Source organism: Athene cunicularia (genome assembly GCF_003259725.1).
Source record: "Athene cunicularia isolate RWA chromosome Z unlocalized genomic scaffold, athCun1 chrZ_part3, whole genome shotgun sequence".
In the NCBI taxonomy this organism is placed as follows: Eukaryota; Metazoa; Chordata; class Aves; order Strigiformes; family Strigidae; genus Athene; species Athene cunicularia.
Window position 1 is genome coordinate 1915599 of NW_020799144.1, and position 17128 is coordinate 1932726.

The 17128-nt window shown below is 38.5% G+C and overlaps 1 protein-coding gene across 2 annotated transcripts in view; it reads left to right on the top strand.

Moving 5' to 3' along the window:
- NCBP1 (nuclear cap binding protein subunit 1) overlaps positions 1-17128 on the top strand; it is a 29122-nt gene that overhangs the window by 2736 nt on the left and 9258 nt on the right. For both annotated transcript variants that reach the window (XM_026866751.1, XM_026866752.1), the window contains exons 4-16: positions 724-831; positions 1363-1484; positions 2588-2657; positions 4222-4437; positions 5469-5566; positions 6881-6944; positions 10139-10249; positions 11454-11518; positions 12249-12311; positions 13529-13603; positions 14655-14758; positions 15593-15715; positions 16959-17061. In XM_026866751.1, the coding sequence (XP_026722552.1) occupies positions 724-831; positions 1363-1484; positions 2588-2657; positions 4222-4437; positions 5469-5566; positions 6881-6944; positions 10139-10249; positions 11454-11518; positions 12249-12311; positions 13529-13603; positions 14655-14758; positions 15593-15715; positions 16959-17061 (1322 nt within the window). The remainder of the gene's footprint in view (positions 1-723; positions 832-1362; positions 1485-2587; positions 2658-4221; positions 4438-5468; positions 5567-6880; positions 6945-10138; positions 10250-11453; positions 11519-12248; positions 12312-13528; positions 13604-14654; positions 14759-15592; positions 15716-16958; positions 17062-17128) is intronic.

Sequence of the window (17128 nt, forward strand, 5' to 3'; positions counted from 1 at the left end):
GGGGGGGGGGGAAAGGAGGCACTGCTCTGCCCCAGATGTCTTCTGCTTAAATTCTGTCAGTCTGAATTTCTTACTAGAGTGCAGCCAAATCAAGGATGTATTCATGCCATGGAGACTTTTCTTCTGAGGCAGATAAGTCCATTTGATTTCCAGGATGCCATCAACCTGTCACACTTCTAAAACCCCCAAATGCCAGCAGTTTTTAGATAGGGTCTCTGTGTAACTATCTGTATTTATGAATAAATAATTATAGAAATTAATCATATATAGTGGCATACAGATTCAGCATTGCTGTTTCCTGATGATGGTCTCAAAGCAATGGATCAATCCATCTTCAGCTTTTAGGAAGTCTTTTTCCTTCCACTTCTGTAATTTTAGTGATCTGATACCATTTAGAGTAGATAGAAGCACAAGCATTTGTTTTCTGTAGTAACAGTTTGCATGTCTGTGAATGCGTATTGGTATTTCCCACCTTTCCTTAATTAGAAATATCCTTGCAATGTTACTGCAGTGAAACAGATTACAGATGTTGTAATGAATGACATTAGGCAGCACTTACAGTATTTTTCCAGGGTTGTAAGGTGGGTCCATACAGTATGCATTATTTCTGCCTTCATATGAATATGTATTGTACTTTTAGTCATTATTTAAGTAATGTTTACTTGTTCTTGTGCAGTCAGTTTAAAAAGTATTAATTTAAAACATTTCTTTGGTCTCTTTCAGGTTCGTTTTCTATCTGATCTTGTAAATTGTCACGTAATAGCTGCACCTTCAATGGTAGCTATGTTTGAGAACTTTGTGAGTGTGACACAGGAGGAAGACGTGCCCCAAGTAAGCAGAAGATCTGTGGCTCCTCCAGTGCTGTTTTCACAATTTTTCTGTACCATTGCTTCTGTACTTATGCTTAGAACAGGAAAGTTCTAGAGACAGCAAACTAAATAGACTGTCTCATGTGCAGTTAGTTTCCTTAGCATGAGTAAAAGAAGCCCATGGCAATTAGAAAATACATATATACAGTAAGAAAGCATGGTCCTTTATAGTGAGGTCACTGGAGTGAATTAATTTTACTCTGACAAGTGCTTAGTGCCTGACTTGTTCTGCTATATTGATAAACTGCAGAAGGACTGCAAAAGTGATACCATTTTTAAGTCTGCTTATCACTGTTCAAATTAAAAATCACATTTTAAGCAAGAAAGTATTTTTTAATGGCTTGCCATTCCAGTCTTCTAAACTGCTGGTCTTTATATCACTGCAAAATAGTAGCTTTGCTGTTGTTTCAATTTAAATTAAAATGTGGTATGTGTTCACAATCTTTTGGCACATACTTGTATACTTAGATTTCAGGCTATTTCTTTCCTGTAGGTTCGATGTGACTGGTATATGTTTGCATTCCTGTCATCTTTGCCTTGGGTTGGAAAGGAGCTATATGAGAAAAAGGATGCTGAAATAGATCGTCTCTTGTCTCAGACAGAAAGCTATTTGAAGTAAGTTGTAACCCATTAAAAACACTCTTATTGGTATCTATTCAATAGCTTTGATTATTGCTCACTTAAAAGTATTCTGAGGTCTTAGGTCTGAGCCATTCGGGGCGGGGGAAACCCCTGAAAATAGAATAGGTGTAGAGATTTTTTTTGTATTTGAAAAGTTTTACTGTCTTGTCTAGTTCTAGGGTATAGTTTTGCCAATTATTAGGCCTAGCATAAAGGACACAGCCAACATAAAGATGAACCAATAACCAAATTATATTTGATAAAAAAAGGGTCATGGGGTATAGACAAGTCAGATTATACATAATTAACATCAATCCCACTGACCCCAACAATGACACCGCACAACCAACAATGGGTGGAATAAATCATGAAAAGCATTTTCCCATAGAAGAGACAGGAGACAACCAAGTCAACAAGCCAAATACACAAGACCAAGGAAGCCACACACTGAATCTCTACGCAGCCCACGTTTACAAAAGCCAGACCTGACTGGAGCCCAGTTCCAGGGAGGCAGGAGGTCCTTTCCCAACAGGAAACTCTGCAAAGTACATCTACCTCACAGACAGACACTGCCCCTTCCTGCAAGGGGTCCCGGCATTTATCCCTAAGTGGGACACCTGACCTTTGGTTACTGAGTGGGGGACACCTGGGGCTCATTTACCCAATGGCTCTCCTTGCCAGGCTGGCTGCACCCTGGAGGGAAGCCTAAAGGGAAATTCACCCCCACTTTGGGAAGGGCTGTAGGAATCACCCATATGTCAACCTTAATTTGGGGCTTGGGGTTGAAACCCCAGCATTTCAGGTGTGTTGAAGGTCTTGTTCTGTTCGTGCTGGAGCAGCTGCAGTTTTAAGTGTGCTGTGAATACTGATAGGTTGTTGCTTTAGTGCTCTGCAGTGTGACTGCTTTCTGTCTAGATGCTTTAGGTTAATGTTGTCAGGATATGATAATAGATGTATTTTGAGTAATCACAAACCTGGTTCTTGTATACTGTAGACTTCATCAGCTGAAGAGATCAAATAGTACACTTGCAATAAGAAAAAAATTGCTACTCTAAATTAGTCTTTTAAGGATCAGCTTTTCTTTCCTGTGTAAACAGACGCCGCCAGAAGATTCATGTACCTATGCTACAAGTTTGGACTGCTGATAAGCCACATCCGCAAGAAGAGGTGAGTGGACTTTACATTGCACTTTTTCAGGAAGCAATTTTTTAGTAAGGTGTTCTTTTATCATAAAATTGAAAGATACCTCTAAAAGTATTAATGCTTTGAATGGTCTCCTGTTTGTTATTAATTCTAACAAGTTTTACACAAAGAATTATCTTCTAAGTCTTGGATCTAAATATAAGGTTGTATGGGGTGAGTAGAGAGTGTTTGATTGTTTGCTGACAGGCCCCTGAGGAAATGTTAAGTGAGAAATGGTTGTAAATTGTAGTGTTTGCTTTGGAATTGCAGGTACGGGCTTCATGTTAAAAGGACCTTTGTGACCAGCAGAATGTAATTCCTTACTTACCCCTTAATGTTCTCCCTTTGCAAGAAGGAAATCTTTGTAGTGGGTTGCTTTCTCAGATCTAGGAAGTGCTAAACAAATATATAGAAACTGTATGCAGCAATTACCATGCCATCTTTCACAATTAAGCTAAAAATACTGGAGGGGAGTGGTGGCATCTGGCTAGTTTGGGGTCAGGTTTGCTTTTTCAGATATTCTTGGAGTTTTTTCTTTCCCCTAAGTTTGAGGATCAACTGAGTTGGAAAGTGAGATCTAAATTGATCTGGGAAGTTTTGGAACATCTCTCTCTTACGTTTTGTTCACTGTTATGATTAAATCAGCCTTAAAATTGTTTAGTTAATCATAATTTGGAGAGATAGGCTGGCTAATTATGACTGATTTGTCAACGTGAATATTATGCCTGCCCAATATCTGCATTTCCTTATTTTGTTCAGTAGAGGAGAGATTAGCAGAGTGCATTTGAAACCATATGTTACCCAGAGTTACCATAAACATGACTGTTCACTTCAGATGCCAGTTGTTAATTTTGTAGAGTGACAATTTCAGTAAATTCAAAGTACTTCCATGTAAAGATATTTCTTGCACCACTCATAACTTGAAACTAGAGTTCAGTAAGGCCACAGGTCTCAAGAGTTCTTGGACTGCTTTTAGCAGGAGAGTAATTAAACAAAACAAGACTCTTGCCAATTGCACAGGTGTCTGTGCCATCTCTGGGAGAATGCTGTGACTCACAATTGTGTTGAAAACCATGGCAAAGGTATTTAATATTTGATAGTATTGTGTTTGTCTTGAATATGTGGTAGCTGGTAGTTTTGATTGCTCTGGGAACAGCATAGCAGTCCTACATAATGTCTTTCCAATTTTAATGACAGTTATTATATATGTTTTAATACCAGCAATGAGCAGTATCTGAAGTAATGTTCAAGGCTGTAGTTCTGTGGCAAATTCAAAGGATGGCCATCATGCTTAGACTCCTGGGCTGCCTGTTAGTGTTTAAAAACCTGCCAGGGGCTAAATTTTACTGACACAATGTTGCGTGGAATTAGGAGCAAGCTCTGACATTTAGAGTTCTTAATTTATTTCTTGGTTTACTGAATCAGAATTTAAGAAATTTTTTTTTCTGAATGGAATATGAAATTTAAGAAGTACTTTTCTGATAGTTCAGGGAGCTGCCAGCTTTTAACAGATTCAGCACATCTGATGTTTCTCACCTTTTTCCTTCAGTATTTAGACTGCCTTTGGTCTCAGATTCAGAAGTTGAAAAAAGACCGTTGGCAAGAACGACACATTCTGAGGCCCTACTTAGCTTTTGACAGCATTCTGTGTGAAGCGCTGCAACACAATCTGCCTCCGTTCACTCCACCACCTCACACCGAAGATTCAGTGTATCCGATGCCAAGGGTTATTTTTAGGATGTTTGACTACACAGATGACCCTGAGGTATGTGGTTGCTGTGGGGGATGGTGAGCGGATTTCACAGTTAGGTTCCTGGGGCAATATTGGTCAAAATACGATGTCCTCTTTCCCAGAATGGTGAGTGGTTTGGAGACTAGGAGCAGTTCTGCTTTGGTACTTCTGCAGAAATGAATTAAGTGACCAAGTAGAAAGCAAATTTGAGGAGGAGAATTTGGGGAGCGAGATGCTGTGATGCTTTCATTTAGAATGACAGTGTTGATTGAATTCTCTAATGTCTCTAGTAAAACTACATTCACAGTTAAGACTTTCCTTCCATAAAGTTTGGTCATGAGTCGTTTTTCAGGCTAGGTATTTATTGTAATGTTTAAAGACTGTTTACTCATCTGTTGAAATTTGTCGATGAATATTGTGGGACATAAGAGTGCTTAACTGGGGTGGGCAAAAGATCCATCTATCTCAGCAGTCTTCCTTCAGCACTGATCAACAGCAGAGATAGAGACAAAAGTGTATAGGAATAGGAAAAGAATACATACTGCTTTCCCCAAGTGCTTTTATACCTCCCTTTGCTTTAAGTCTGTTGCCTTTTACTTTCTTTTATTGGTCCCTATTTTTTGCAGTGAATGAGACCATAACTGTATATTCTTTCCACTTCATCCTGGCCACTCCTGGCTTTATTTCTTTATCACATATCAGCTTAACTCTGATTTTCTGTTTTTTACCAGACTGCATGGTGGTAGCCTGCCTGATGGGCCCACAGAGCAAAAGAAGCAGCAGATACTCAATGAACTTATAATCATGTTCTCTGATTTTGTTTCCATTTCTTTTTGTAATGAGTCCTAGTATTATTTTTCCTTTTAAACATCTATCTGAGGTTTGTGTGGAACTGTCACACCAGATTCTCAGTCCTGAAGGATACAGGGCAGCTGAGACTTACTGTGTTTATGTGGAAGTTGGACTATTTTTTCCACCTGTAAATGTACGTAGCATAGCTTTGCTACCTGTAGCACCACTGCATTAACAGTGATCTTTCATGAGTCTTAATTCTTTCTTACCAGGGCCCTGTCATGCCTGGCAGCCACTCTGTTGAACGATTTGTTATAGAAGAGAACCTTCACTGCATCATCAAATCCCACTGGAAAGAGAGAAAAACTTGGTAGGAAGAGCTTATCACTACGGGGGCCTGGCACTTTATGTGCTACTATGGCTTTGGTGTCATCAGGAATATGCACTGGTTACACAAGAGCTCAAGACGAAACATTTCCTAGAGCATTTGATGAAACTTAATTTACTACATTTAACTATATTAAAACTGTTTCATGGAATACTGTGGGTCTATAATATCCAGATAATGGAAAGCCTGTATGATCTAGGGAAACAGGGGCTCCTTGGGAAGGGAATTCATTGATAATGCAGGATGTGCTGCAAGAAATATGCAGACACACCTTACTCTTCATGGGAGAACTCTGTAGAGTGTGGTTGTGTTTTACTTCCTGGAATTTTGAAGCTGCTGATTTGTTGGGGCACTCATATGCTGACTGCACACTGGTGTTCATGAATACCCTTCTGCTTCCTGTTCCTTCTTATATTCTCTTTGGGATTATATGGCAGGGATAATTGAGCTCGCTCTTGGGAGTCATTCCAGGACCACCAGGTTTCATTAGTTTGAATTCAGCTCTGCCAGGAAGCAGAGGGCACTTCATTTCTACCTGAGCAGTATCTGGTGTGGGTAATTGATAACCAAAATTGTTTGCCACAGGTAATTGGCTGAGTTATGCTTTCAAATGAAAATGACCAAACTTTGTGTAATATGCAAAAATGGGCAGAAACAATGTTTTGGTATTGGCATGTGATGAAGTTTTTTGGTTGCAGTTGTTTGATTCAGCAGAAACTAGAAATTCAGGGTTGTTGCAGTTACTGAGGTAGTATGTTAATTCTCAGAGGAAAGTAAAAGACTAGAAGGAAAGAGAAGAAAAAAGATTTGCCAGAGAGGTAAAGTCAAGGAAGTAGCAGTTGTTTGCTTTGTAATAACGATAGGTGATAATGAGCTGATTGAAAAATGAGCATGGAGAGATTCTTATATAAGCCATTAGCTTCGTTGTGTTTTCAATCATACTGAACATCTGTCTGGAGATTTTTTCCTTTTCATATATGCATGCCAGAATTACAGATCACCATGACTATTTATGCAAAACTATTTTGTGTAGCAGTATAGCGTTCAAGTGGTGTAACTATGTGAAGATAAAATACATCAATACAAATTATAGTTTAGGCAATGCTGGTGTTCTTGCGCTTTTTATGTTTTAAGTGTGCTATGGATTGATGGACAGACTATGGAAAGGTTTGGATGTGTTTGTGCTGCTTTTGTGTGAACTCTTGCCCAGAATTAAGCATTGTAACTTTGCTACTTGATCTCTGCATCACATTTGCTGTGCTGTGTTTTGAACTAAATGTGTCTGTGGTTTTGCAGTGCTGCACAGCTGTTGAGCTATCCAGGAAATAACAAGATCCCCTTGAACTACCACATAGTGGAGGTATGGATTTTATAGGTAACCTCTTTGTAGCGCTGTTACTTCACAGGTGACATGTCCCAATTAGTTCCATGATAGGTCCATTAAATTACCGTTTGATTTGGGAGTCAACCAAAAACCTTGCTGAATTCAACCAGTGGTTTTTAAATGAACAGGTTATGTGCAGTTGAACATCAGTTTTATGCTTTTTGTTATCATTTTAACTTTGTGCATGGGAGCTTTGGTCAAGTACCAAAATTTCTTAGTGCACTAGTAATCTAGTTTGTGGCATTTCTCAAACTTTTAACATTTTACATGTGCTGCTTCTAACATATCACACAGCGTAAGAGAGGGCTACATTTGAGTCACATTTAGTTTTAAAAAAATTTGAATTGAGATAGAAGAGGAAATGAACACAAATTGAAATACAAGAAATTCCATTTCTACATAAGAAAAATCTTTTTTTTACTGCAAAGGTGATTAAATTCTGGAAAAGTTTTCCCAAAGAAGTTGTTGATTCTCTATCCTTAGAGAATTTCAAAATCTAATAAACAGGACACAGTCCTGAGCAACGTGCTCTGGGTGACCCTGCCTTAAACAGGGGGCTTTTGAGTAGATTATCTCCAGCCACACTTGGTCATTGTGCATGATTTTGTGATTCTAAATTATTATGTTCTTTTCCTGAAAAGAACTTGCAGTGAAATAGCAGTGTGTTTCCTCTGAGGCATACTCCATATTAGAGAATTTTAAATAACTGTAATGTGTATCACAAGAGCAGCATACGTTTTCTTTTACTGCCTCCTTCCAAGGGTCTGTTTTCAAGATGCAGAGCTGTATAAAACTTGGTTAATTTCCATCAAAAGTTGAAAGGGATTAAGAGATTTTAGTAAGAATGGCAACTTGTCATATAAAGGCTTTATGAAGAAGTAACTATAAGTAGGAATTTCAGAGCTAATTATAACAAAATAGGAGATTTATCTTAATGAAAGTGGGATTGAAAATTCCTCTTGGCACCAAAATGCCAAATATTCTGATTGCTGTAAAGTTACAGTACTTTTGGTCAGCTTGTTCTTTTTGTACTCTGAATTCAGAACAGAAGAATCTTAAGATTAACAATAATTTTCTGCCTTAACACTGAAGTATCTTCATTGGTCTTCAGTATCTTCAAGTGCTGTATACAGCTGTGTATGCTCAGTTGTACACTAATGCCAACAAATAGTTACAGCAATTCTTGACAAAATAAGTTATGTAAGGGGCCTGGAAGTCCATTGATTCAGAAACCTGTAGGAGGTGAAAATACCAAAGGTTTGCACAGATGAAATTACTGGAAAGAAGTGCATGGTCGGTGTACAAATTCTTTGACTATTAGTGTAATAACTCCCTTTTTCTTGCAGTATTGAGTTATTGTAGAATTTTAACTTTGGAACTTGGCTATGACTGCTTACTTTAAATAAAGCTCTAGAGTTTTTAAGGCTTAGCATGCTTTTTTTAGGCTCCTGTTTGTTCTGCTTACTACTGCTCCCTTGTAAAGTCTCTCCTAATAGTCAAGTTGGCAGTATGATGCTTTCAACACAGTTTAACAGTTTTATCTGTGGAATTTCACTAACTTTTTTAGTAAGTCACAGAATTGTAGGAACGATACAGTCTAACGAATAAAGGAAAGTGTTTCAGGTTCAGAACAGAGTTAGGCAGAAGTAAATGTAGCCTGAAAGTGGTTGTCAGTACCTTCCCAAGTATGACTCTTTTTGAGGACCCTGAGGCTCCACAGCGTAGCTTGTTACGCCAAGCACATAATACTCTGTGCTGCCAGGCATCTGTGTGAAACACTGAAATGTGCCTTTCTCTCAGTAGCTCCTTCTGGATGTGTACATGGATATTTCTGGTAGCTGTGAACAGGGAGTGTCTGGGCAGTGTCATTGGCTTGGACTGCTAAGCCCTGTTGTGCTCCTGCAGCCTTTGGTACAACACACTTCACAGAGTTCAAATGTTCAGAATGTTGGTCTCCTGATCTTTCTTGTGGCCTTATTTTCACAAAGTATGTCATACCAGTTTGAAACACTTAATCTGAATGTTTGATAATGAACATGTGATGAATATCACAAATACTGTTTTATGCTGTATCTCAAACAGACAATAACTGATCATACTGTTGTTATTTCCTGTCTTGAGGAAACGAGCGATTTTCTACCTAACAGGGTTCCCCCTATCTGTCTTAACAGTATGTCCAAATTATACTGTCATGGAAAGGTTCTCCAGCTCCTTATAGTCATACTTTCAAGTCCTTCCTTAGAATAAGTTCTAGTGGATGTGTTTTCATGTGCTGTTTGTGGAGTCTACAAATGGATGTTGATTTCTTAAACTAGTAAGACAATTTTCTAAAACTTACTCATTTAAGGTTCAATTCTTCCATGTTATTTAGAAGTTAAAAGTTGTAGAGGAAATTGACCAACCATATTGAATCAGTGTTTCCTCATTCCTTTGATATAATTTAAATGTAGTTGAGAATGGCATGCAAAATAGAAACTGAGAGATGAATGTGGTACAATGATGATCTTTTCGTAGCCATCACAGCATTGACATGCTGTTATAGCCAAACTTGAAAATAAAAACATGAATGGTGAATGCAGGATTATTTTCAGTTTTCTTAGAAGGATCCTCTGCCAAAGGGTACTGAGCATGTATTTTTGTTGTATGAAATGCTGGTTGTAATTTTGGATTGAAAGTTGTGACTTTATTTGTGTAAGTTTTTGTACAGGAGAAAAGAGGACACAATGGAAAAAATACAGATGTAATTTTAATGCAAGTAGTCTTTTATACTAAGTGCTTAGGCTTCATTTAATATGTTTATTTATTATTAACCAGAATCAGATTGATCTTAGACCGTGTGGTAGCACTGCAGTAGGTCATATTATAACTATGCCCATTTCTACAGTTACATGGTGTATTTGTTAGACGTGATAGGTATATAATGCTGGTGTTGTGTTAGTATGAAATGATAAGAGCAGTTAGAGTGGACTGTATTAGTATAGTATAGGGTTACTCCTGTCTTCATAAGTTTGTTTCTTTTTCCCGGAACATGCGTTTGACAGAATTATATATATAAAAAATATACTTCTTGGCTATATAATTGTTTAAGATTGATGGTCACTACTGTGAAGCTGAGGGTTGTGCAGGCCATGTCAGACTGTGCTCTGATTCTGTGCCTTCCTCTCCTACAGGTAATATTTGCAGAATTGTTTCAACTTCCATCTCCACCACACATTGAAGTCATGTACACAACACTCCTGATTGAACTGTGCAAACTTCAGCCTGGCTCTTTGCCACAAGTTGTATCCTTTCTGTGCTACTGGAGAGCATTTATAAAATGCAGTCTTTATTTTGTTTGTTCTGTACATGATGAGTATTAGTATTTTACAGTAGCTGCATGAAACTGCCTGTAACACTCATGTGAAGACCAAGTCTAGATTTGCCAAGTAGCCAAGACTCTTCTGCTTTCTGGACAATATTCTGGTACTTCCTCTGACCCTCCCAAGAACTGCTGTCTTAGTGAGGGGTTAAAATACAATACTCTTCTTTGTCACTGCAGCCTGTTTAGGTCTGGACAGTGTGTGGCAGGGCCACAGACACATTAAAGGCTGAGAAGGAAAGGAAGTGACAGACTTGATCTTTTGTTCTAACAACTGTGTGAGTGCTCCTACTCTTTTTAGTAGGAAGTGTAGCTGAGGATTTAAAGGAACTTGCTTGAGTTCCCACCCAGTGCTCCCACTAGGAGCATTCAGCAGGTCAATAATCATCTGTTACCTCAGACGGGGTAGCTAAATGCTGATGTAGGAGGCATGACTCCCAGCTAATTGTGGCTATTACACTGCCCCTACTTCGCTGCTGTTTTAGATCATGTTAGATCATTGGTTTAGATCAAGCTATAGACTGAGAATGGAGGATGGTTAACAGATGACTATCCACTGGTAATTTCATGCCCAAATTTTAATTCTGTTTCATGATACTAATCACTGTTTGCAAATCACATGATCTCAATGATTAAAGCCAAGTCTATTTTTAGAATTGGGCAGATGTCTGTGCAGAAAGTTTTTAGTGTTAGTAGGGACACTCTTAAGAAGGATAAAGGCCTTATTGGGCAAAGTCAGTGTAGACATACTTTCTTAAGCCTTCAGTGATGATCAAAGATTGTGAATAAAGCATCAAGAGCAGCCCATGAAGCTAAAACTGGTGAGATTACGGAAGTATTCTGTAAGGATATTGGTGTCTGTTGATATCAGTGTAGTTTAGCTTGTTGCATGATGCAAATTCTGGCTTTTTATGGAAGAAGCCAACAGTCTCATTGCAGTAATAGAAGAAAACCAGACTGGAATTAGAGGGTAGAACTCACAATATGCCTCATTTTTTAATTTGATTTACCTGACTTGGGGATAGACCTGGGGAGTACAAAAAGTTGATGACATTCTATTAAAAAACTAAAGGGAATAACATCAGACTTACCTAGTGTTTTCTGTAATCCTTAATAAAATCTTACAGCTTGCACAAGCCACGGAAATGCTCTACATGCGCTTGGATACCATGAATACCACCTGTGTAGACAGGTAGGTGTGTTCTGGAGACAATGAAAAATATTTGTCAATATCCAATTACAGAAAAAATGAAGACGCTATGGAAAGAGTAGTCAGAAGTCCTTGCTACAACTTTTGATGCAAATCAAAATGTTTCTGGGCTCTGGCTTTGAGCAGTCCAAAGAGAACTGCTTGCCTCTCCTTCCCAGAAACACTACCCTGGAGGTCACAAGTGTAGATGTCTCTACAGGACAGTTAAGATTGGTGGCAGCTTTTCCATCTTAAAAGGTGTTCATAGTTGCATAGTACTTTGTTACCTAGTGCTATGCCTGCTCCCTGCTGGTCTCGGAGGTGACTTGGAAGTAGAGTTAATGGCATATGTGCTGCCCAGAGAAGGAGAGTAGTGGTGATTTTGCCCTTTGAGTGAAGTCTGCATTGTGTAGAAGAGCTGTTAATTACTCATTAAAAATGTGAAAGTCACATGTTCACGGTGAGTTTATATTTTAATTATTAAATTAATAGGTCATCTCTTCGTACGAGACAACAGAACATGACAGGCTGTTTATTTGTCCATAAAAGCTTCGTTCTGACTCTCTGAACTCAGTCTTTTGTATCTGTCAACATAAAAGCCTGATTAATGCTGTAATAGCTTTAGAGTTTAGGCTTGCCTTTGAAAAGAAGAACGGACTTACAAGAAAATGTCAACTGGAAGTTTTCCTGCACTTCTGACTTTTAATGGAGCTTTCTTTTTCTTTTAATAAAGATTTATTAACTGGTTTTCTCACCATTTGAGCAACTTTCAGTTCCGTTGGAGCTGGGAAGATTGGTAAGTTTCCCTCCTTTTGATTCGAACCTGATATTGCAAAAAACTAATTTCAAACTTATTCAGGAAGCATCACAGCATAGTGGCCCTGTTAATTGCTCTCCTCCAGCTTTTCAGAGATCTTTCTTAATCTGTTCACCACCACTCAGTGGCAGATTATTTTGGTAATCTCTTTAGTCACTGTATTGTCCCTGATGAACTCTGTGATAAATCTCAAACCAGTGTAAGCGTTCCCTGAACAGGGGAAGTAAAAATGTGATTTCTTCAATTTGTCCTGCACCCTCATTCAGTTGCTAGCAAATTTTCAAAAATGACTCCCCAATTTACTTTTAATGGTTTGCCCTGACTCTTTGTATCCTGTATTCATTCTGTAATCTTGCTGTCTGTCCTACCCTAAACCTTTCATTATAACCTTTATCCATGAGACCTTATGATCTGACATCAGATATGACATCAGAGCTGTCCCTGCCATCCATTTTTACCATGCCACATCTTGAACTTGCATCTCTAGCAGGAGCTCCCTGGACTCCATCAAAGTCGAACTGCAGGCTTCCCTGAGCTTTCCATTCCAGGCACCCATGTAGCAAGAGAGATCATCCTGGGGTTAAGTCCTTGCTACAATAACTTCAACAGCCTGCTACTGTACATGCTTTCTGTAGCTTATCTGCCCAGGTGTCCTTTAGTTTCTTGTGTTGGCCTCATGTAGAGTTAAGTGTTTGCTGGCTATTCTATTATACATCCATGTTGACTGACCATTTCCTTGATGGCAGTGTTTCTGTGGGTCTTTCTCAGAAGTTGCCATTTTCTAAATCTAAAAGTGACTGTATTTGAGACTTTTCTTTATCGGAAATGTGAACTTGGGCAGAAATCAAGAAGATTCCTGTGAGGGAGGAACAGATTATGAAATCACCCAAGGTTCCTTTCCTAAGGAAAGGGAAAACCAGTTAACCATAAGCACAAATTATTTTTAATCTGGTGAGGGAAGGGAAGCTACTTGAAAATGCATCACACAGAGATGAGATTCCAAGAATGTTAATGGTCAATAAGGAAGTAGCAATAAACTTACCTCATTGTCTTAAAGTTGCCTACACTGTAAAGCTAAGTGAATCGCTTCAGTTGTCCTTAGGCTGTGGTGGTTTTGTACCTTTTAGATAAAGCCAAAAAGAGACTAAAGCACAAATTCTTTTGCTAAAAGCTATTGCATTCTGTCCTTTGAATAGGTCAGATTGTCTTACTCAGGACCTTGAAAAGCCCAAACCCAAATTTGTGAGAGAGGTTTTGGAGAAATGCATGCGGTAAGTAAGATCTTTGATAGTTCCTTTCAAGGCAAAGTTTGATCTTTGCTTCTGGATACTGTCAGATTCCTTTTAACTTGACTCTTGTCTTAGGCATGTCTGTTCTTACAATTCAGTTTTCAGTTAAGAGATGAGACTTTATATGATTTTAATCTGTTTTACCTGCTGTAGGAAATTTAGGATGCTACTTCAGAGAGGGAGAAACAGGTGGAGCAGATAGTAGTGGGCTGTCTATCCAGGTGTGCACACCTGTAGTTAGAAAAAGACATGCTTCACCACAGGCATAGAAAGAAAGAGAGTTTAGGCAATAGTCCTGGAAAGTATCATCATTTGCAGAAATGAAGGGAACTGATCATTAGTTACACTAAAAACTGAGAATCTAATCTTGATTCTAGGTGCCTCTGATGTTCATTGACCTTAAAACAAACAAACAAAAACTCCAAATCCAACAAGTACACAATCACGGCTGGATTTAAAATTGTTGAGATAGAGGGATATAGGGGAGAGAGAGAGAGAAAAAAAATGTTCTAAAAGCCTACGTTATTCAGCATCCTGCATGAAAACATTCATCCATTTTGGGGTGAATTCAGTATAGGAAGTGTGAAAGTATTGTACTGCAAAACAAATGCAGTTTTTCTATGGCACTTCTATTTCACTGAAAACTCTGGTAGCAGAATTAAGCCTTTGTGGGAGTTAAATAAGCTGTAAAGTAAAATGAAGACATCCAGTTTAATATCTTCCTGCTCTGAATACCAACACCTTACTAGTTTTTGCATAAAACATCCTACCAGGCAGCCTCTGCTCTTTTCACAAGCTAAATTAATTGTACAAAGATGAAACTCTAGCATCACAAAGTTCAAATAGAAAGCATCTAAGTTTGGTTTACTTAGCTCTTACTGTCCAGCAGAAACTATCATTCTGTTGTATAAAACATCCTCATTTTTCCTCTGTGAAAGTTAAATACAAGAAAATTGTTAAAGCATTCACTTTAGAATTATATCTGGTGTTATTCCCATTTTAATTCTACTGCTGTAAAACTTGTTATTTCCAGACTCTCCTACCATCAGCGAATAATAGACATTGTTCCTGCAAGTTTTTCAGTCCTCAGTCCTGCTAATCCAGTGTGCATTTACAAATACGGAGATGAAAGTAATAGTAAGTATTAAAGTTACTGAGAGGTCTGGTTGGAGAAAATAGTTTTTCAGAGCAAGGGAGCACACTAGATTGACTGTAGAATCAGTTGTTTTCATAAAGAATACAGCTGAAATGTGTTCTTTTTATATGAGTAAATATGCTTCACGTCAGCAATTAATATATATTAAGTCTGAATCTCTAATATAATCCTCTTTGTTACTTTATGAAGAAAAGAAAATCCAGATACATGAAATTACTCTTGCAGAGGTGGTTGTGGTGGTGTGCAGCATTGTTTGTCAGAAATCTAAAATTGGAAAATTCATCTATTTCCACTGTTTGGGCACAATGCTATGCAAAAGTCAGCATGTAAAGTGATAAAGTGAGTTTATTTTTTGAACTTCATGAAACGGTAGATTTTACCAGAGTACATGGTTTAGTGAAGCATGCAGAGGCAGAAGATGATGGTAAAGATTGAGGTAGAGAGATACTTTATTATACCTTTTATTACTCAGTGTAAAGACAATCCTAAGCATAAAAGTGTCATCATCAAAGATACAGTAAGGAAAAACAAGGAAGTATATTTAAGAAACTGGTGGAAGCTGAAGTAGAGTTTTAAACAGGAGAGCAATCACTTGGCCTCAACCCTAGAGGTTCTACTGAAAGATGTGAATTTAACATGAAGACCAGGAAACATGTTGAGCAGTTTTATGGAGAAGCGATGTGGACAGTGATATTGGAAACAGTTTTAGGTATAGCTGGGAAATGTACTTGTTTCTCTGAAAGAGGCAAACATATTAAAAATACTCACTTGCCTTCTGTGTATTTTTGACCTTGATTTGATTTGTTTTTGTTTAGGGTCTCTTCCTGGATATACTGTGGCACTTTGTTTAACAATTGCAATTAAAAATAAGGCCAGTAATGATGAAATCTTCAGCATTTTAAAAGATGTGCCTAATCCAAACCAGGATGATGATGATGGTAAGATATATGCTGTTAAGCTTTGGCAGGCTGTAATTTCTTTTGTGTATAGGCTGATCTGCCATCTTTTATTGCTGTGAGTATGGTGGTTAACTGTATGCTTTTCCTTCTGATAGTTGGTTTCAATTTATCAGTAAATGGAAATAGCACACCATTGCTAGTTGGTGGGGTTTTTTTGTAAACATCTTACATGGAGAAGCGGACCTGTTTGTCTTAACAGTGGTAACACTGGTAACCATTTTTCTTGTGATTATTGATGGAGGTAATGTGAAAGAATTTATCATTTCCTTTGCCTTCAGCAACAGAGGGCAGTTCGTTTTGTTATCCTCACCCCTGAGATTCAGTGCTTGTGCCCTGTCTGAGAGCTTCCCTCCCCTTGGTGCAGTCTCATGACAGATAACAGTCAGCCTGCTGGCTGTAGTCTTCCACAGATATAAACTCGTGGTGGGACTCCACTCACATTCTTGTTAACTTTGCAGCCACAGACAGCATGGATTCCTAAAGCCTCTGTGTGTTAGAGTGTGAGAAGGAGTGCAAGACAGAGAATTAAGAAGTGATCTTTACAATGGGGATGGCTTCAACATTTCTGTAATATTTGCAAGTGTTCTGTTATACAAGCAGAAAGCAGTAACAATCTGTTTTTTTGCCCTGGAATCCACTGTCATATCTACTGATTTGCTTTAGGCATCACCTGATGATGCATGCTCTCCCTCTTGCCTGTCTTCAGCTGCAGGTAGTTGCAAGCTGCAGCTACAGGAGGGGACTCGGCACAGTTCACCCTTAATACCCATATTTGCGATGCACACTTGCTGGCCCCTTCTTCCATGTACTAAATAACCAGTCTCTGTATCCTAATCATACTTACCTTCCCCTATTCTCATCCACTCTCCCTTCTTTATGGTCTGTCAGACCTTCAGCTGGGTGCATAACTCTGCAGTTTTTTTATGCTGTCTTTCTCTGCTGCTGCCCATCAGTGCTGTTACATGTTGCTAGAGTAGCTGTGTCTCTGATAGCTTCTTCACTGACCTGGAATTCTTTCTGCATATTTTCTCAATGCCAAAATGGCAGCCTGAAGATCTGCATAATTTGGAGAGTCTTTACTAGCTCCCTGCTCAGCCTTGCAAAAACCCATTGATGAAACTCTTTTTTTGTTAAATTAGTTAAAACCGTAAGTTATCTCCACAGTTTTGAGTTGTTTCCGTGCTTTACTTGAAGTACTTATAGTTTCAACCTTAACTTGCAGATGAAGGATTTACCTTCAATCCTCTGAAAATAGAAGTCTTTGTTCAGACTCTGCTCCATCTAGCTGCAAAGTCCTTCAGCCACTCCTTCAGTGCCCTGGCAAAGTAAGTGTAGTATGTACATTATTTTGGAGCTTTAATTCACTTAATGAAATTCGTGGTAGAAGAATGG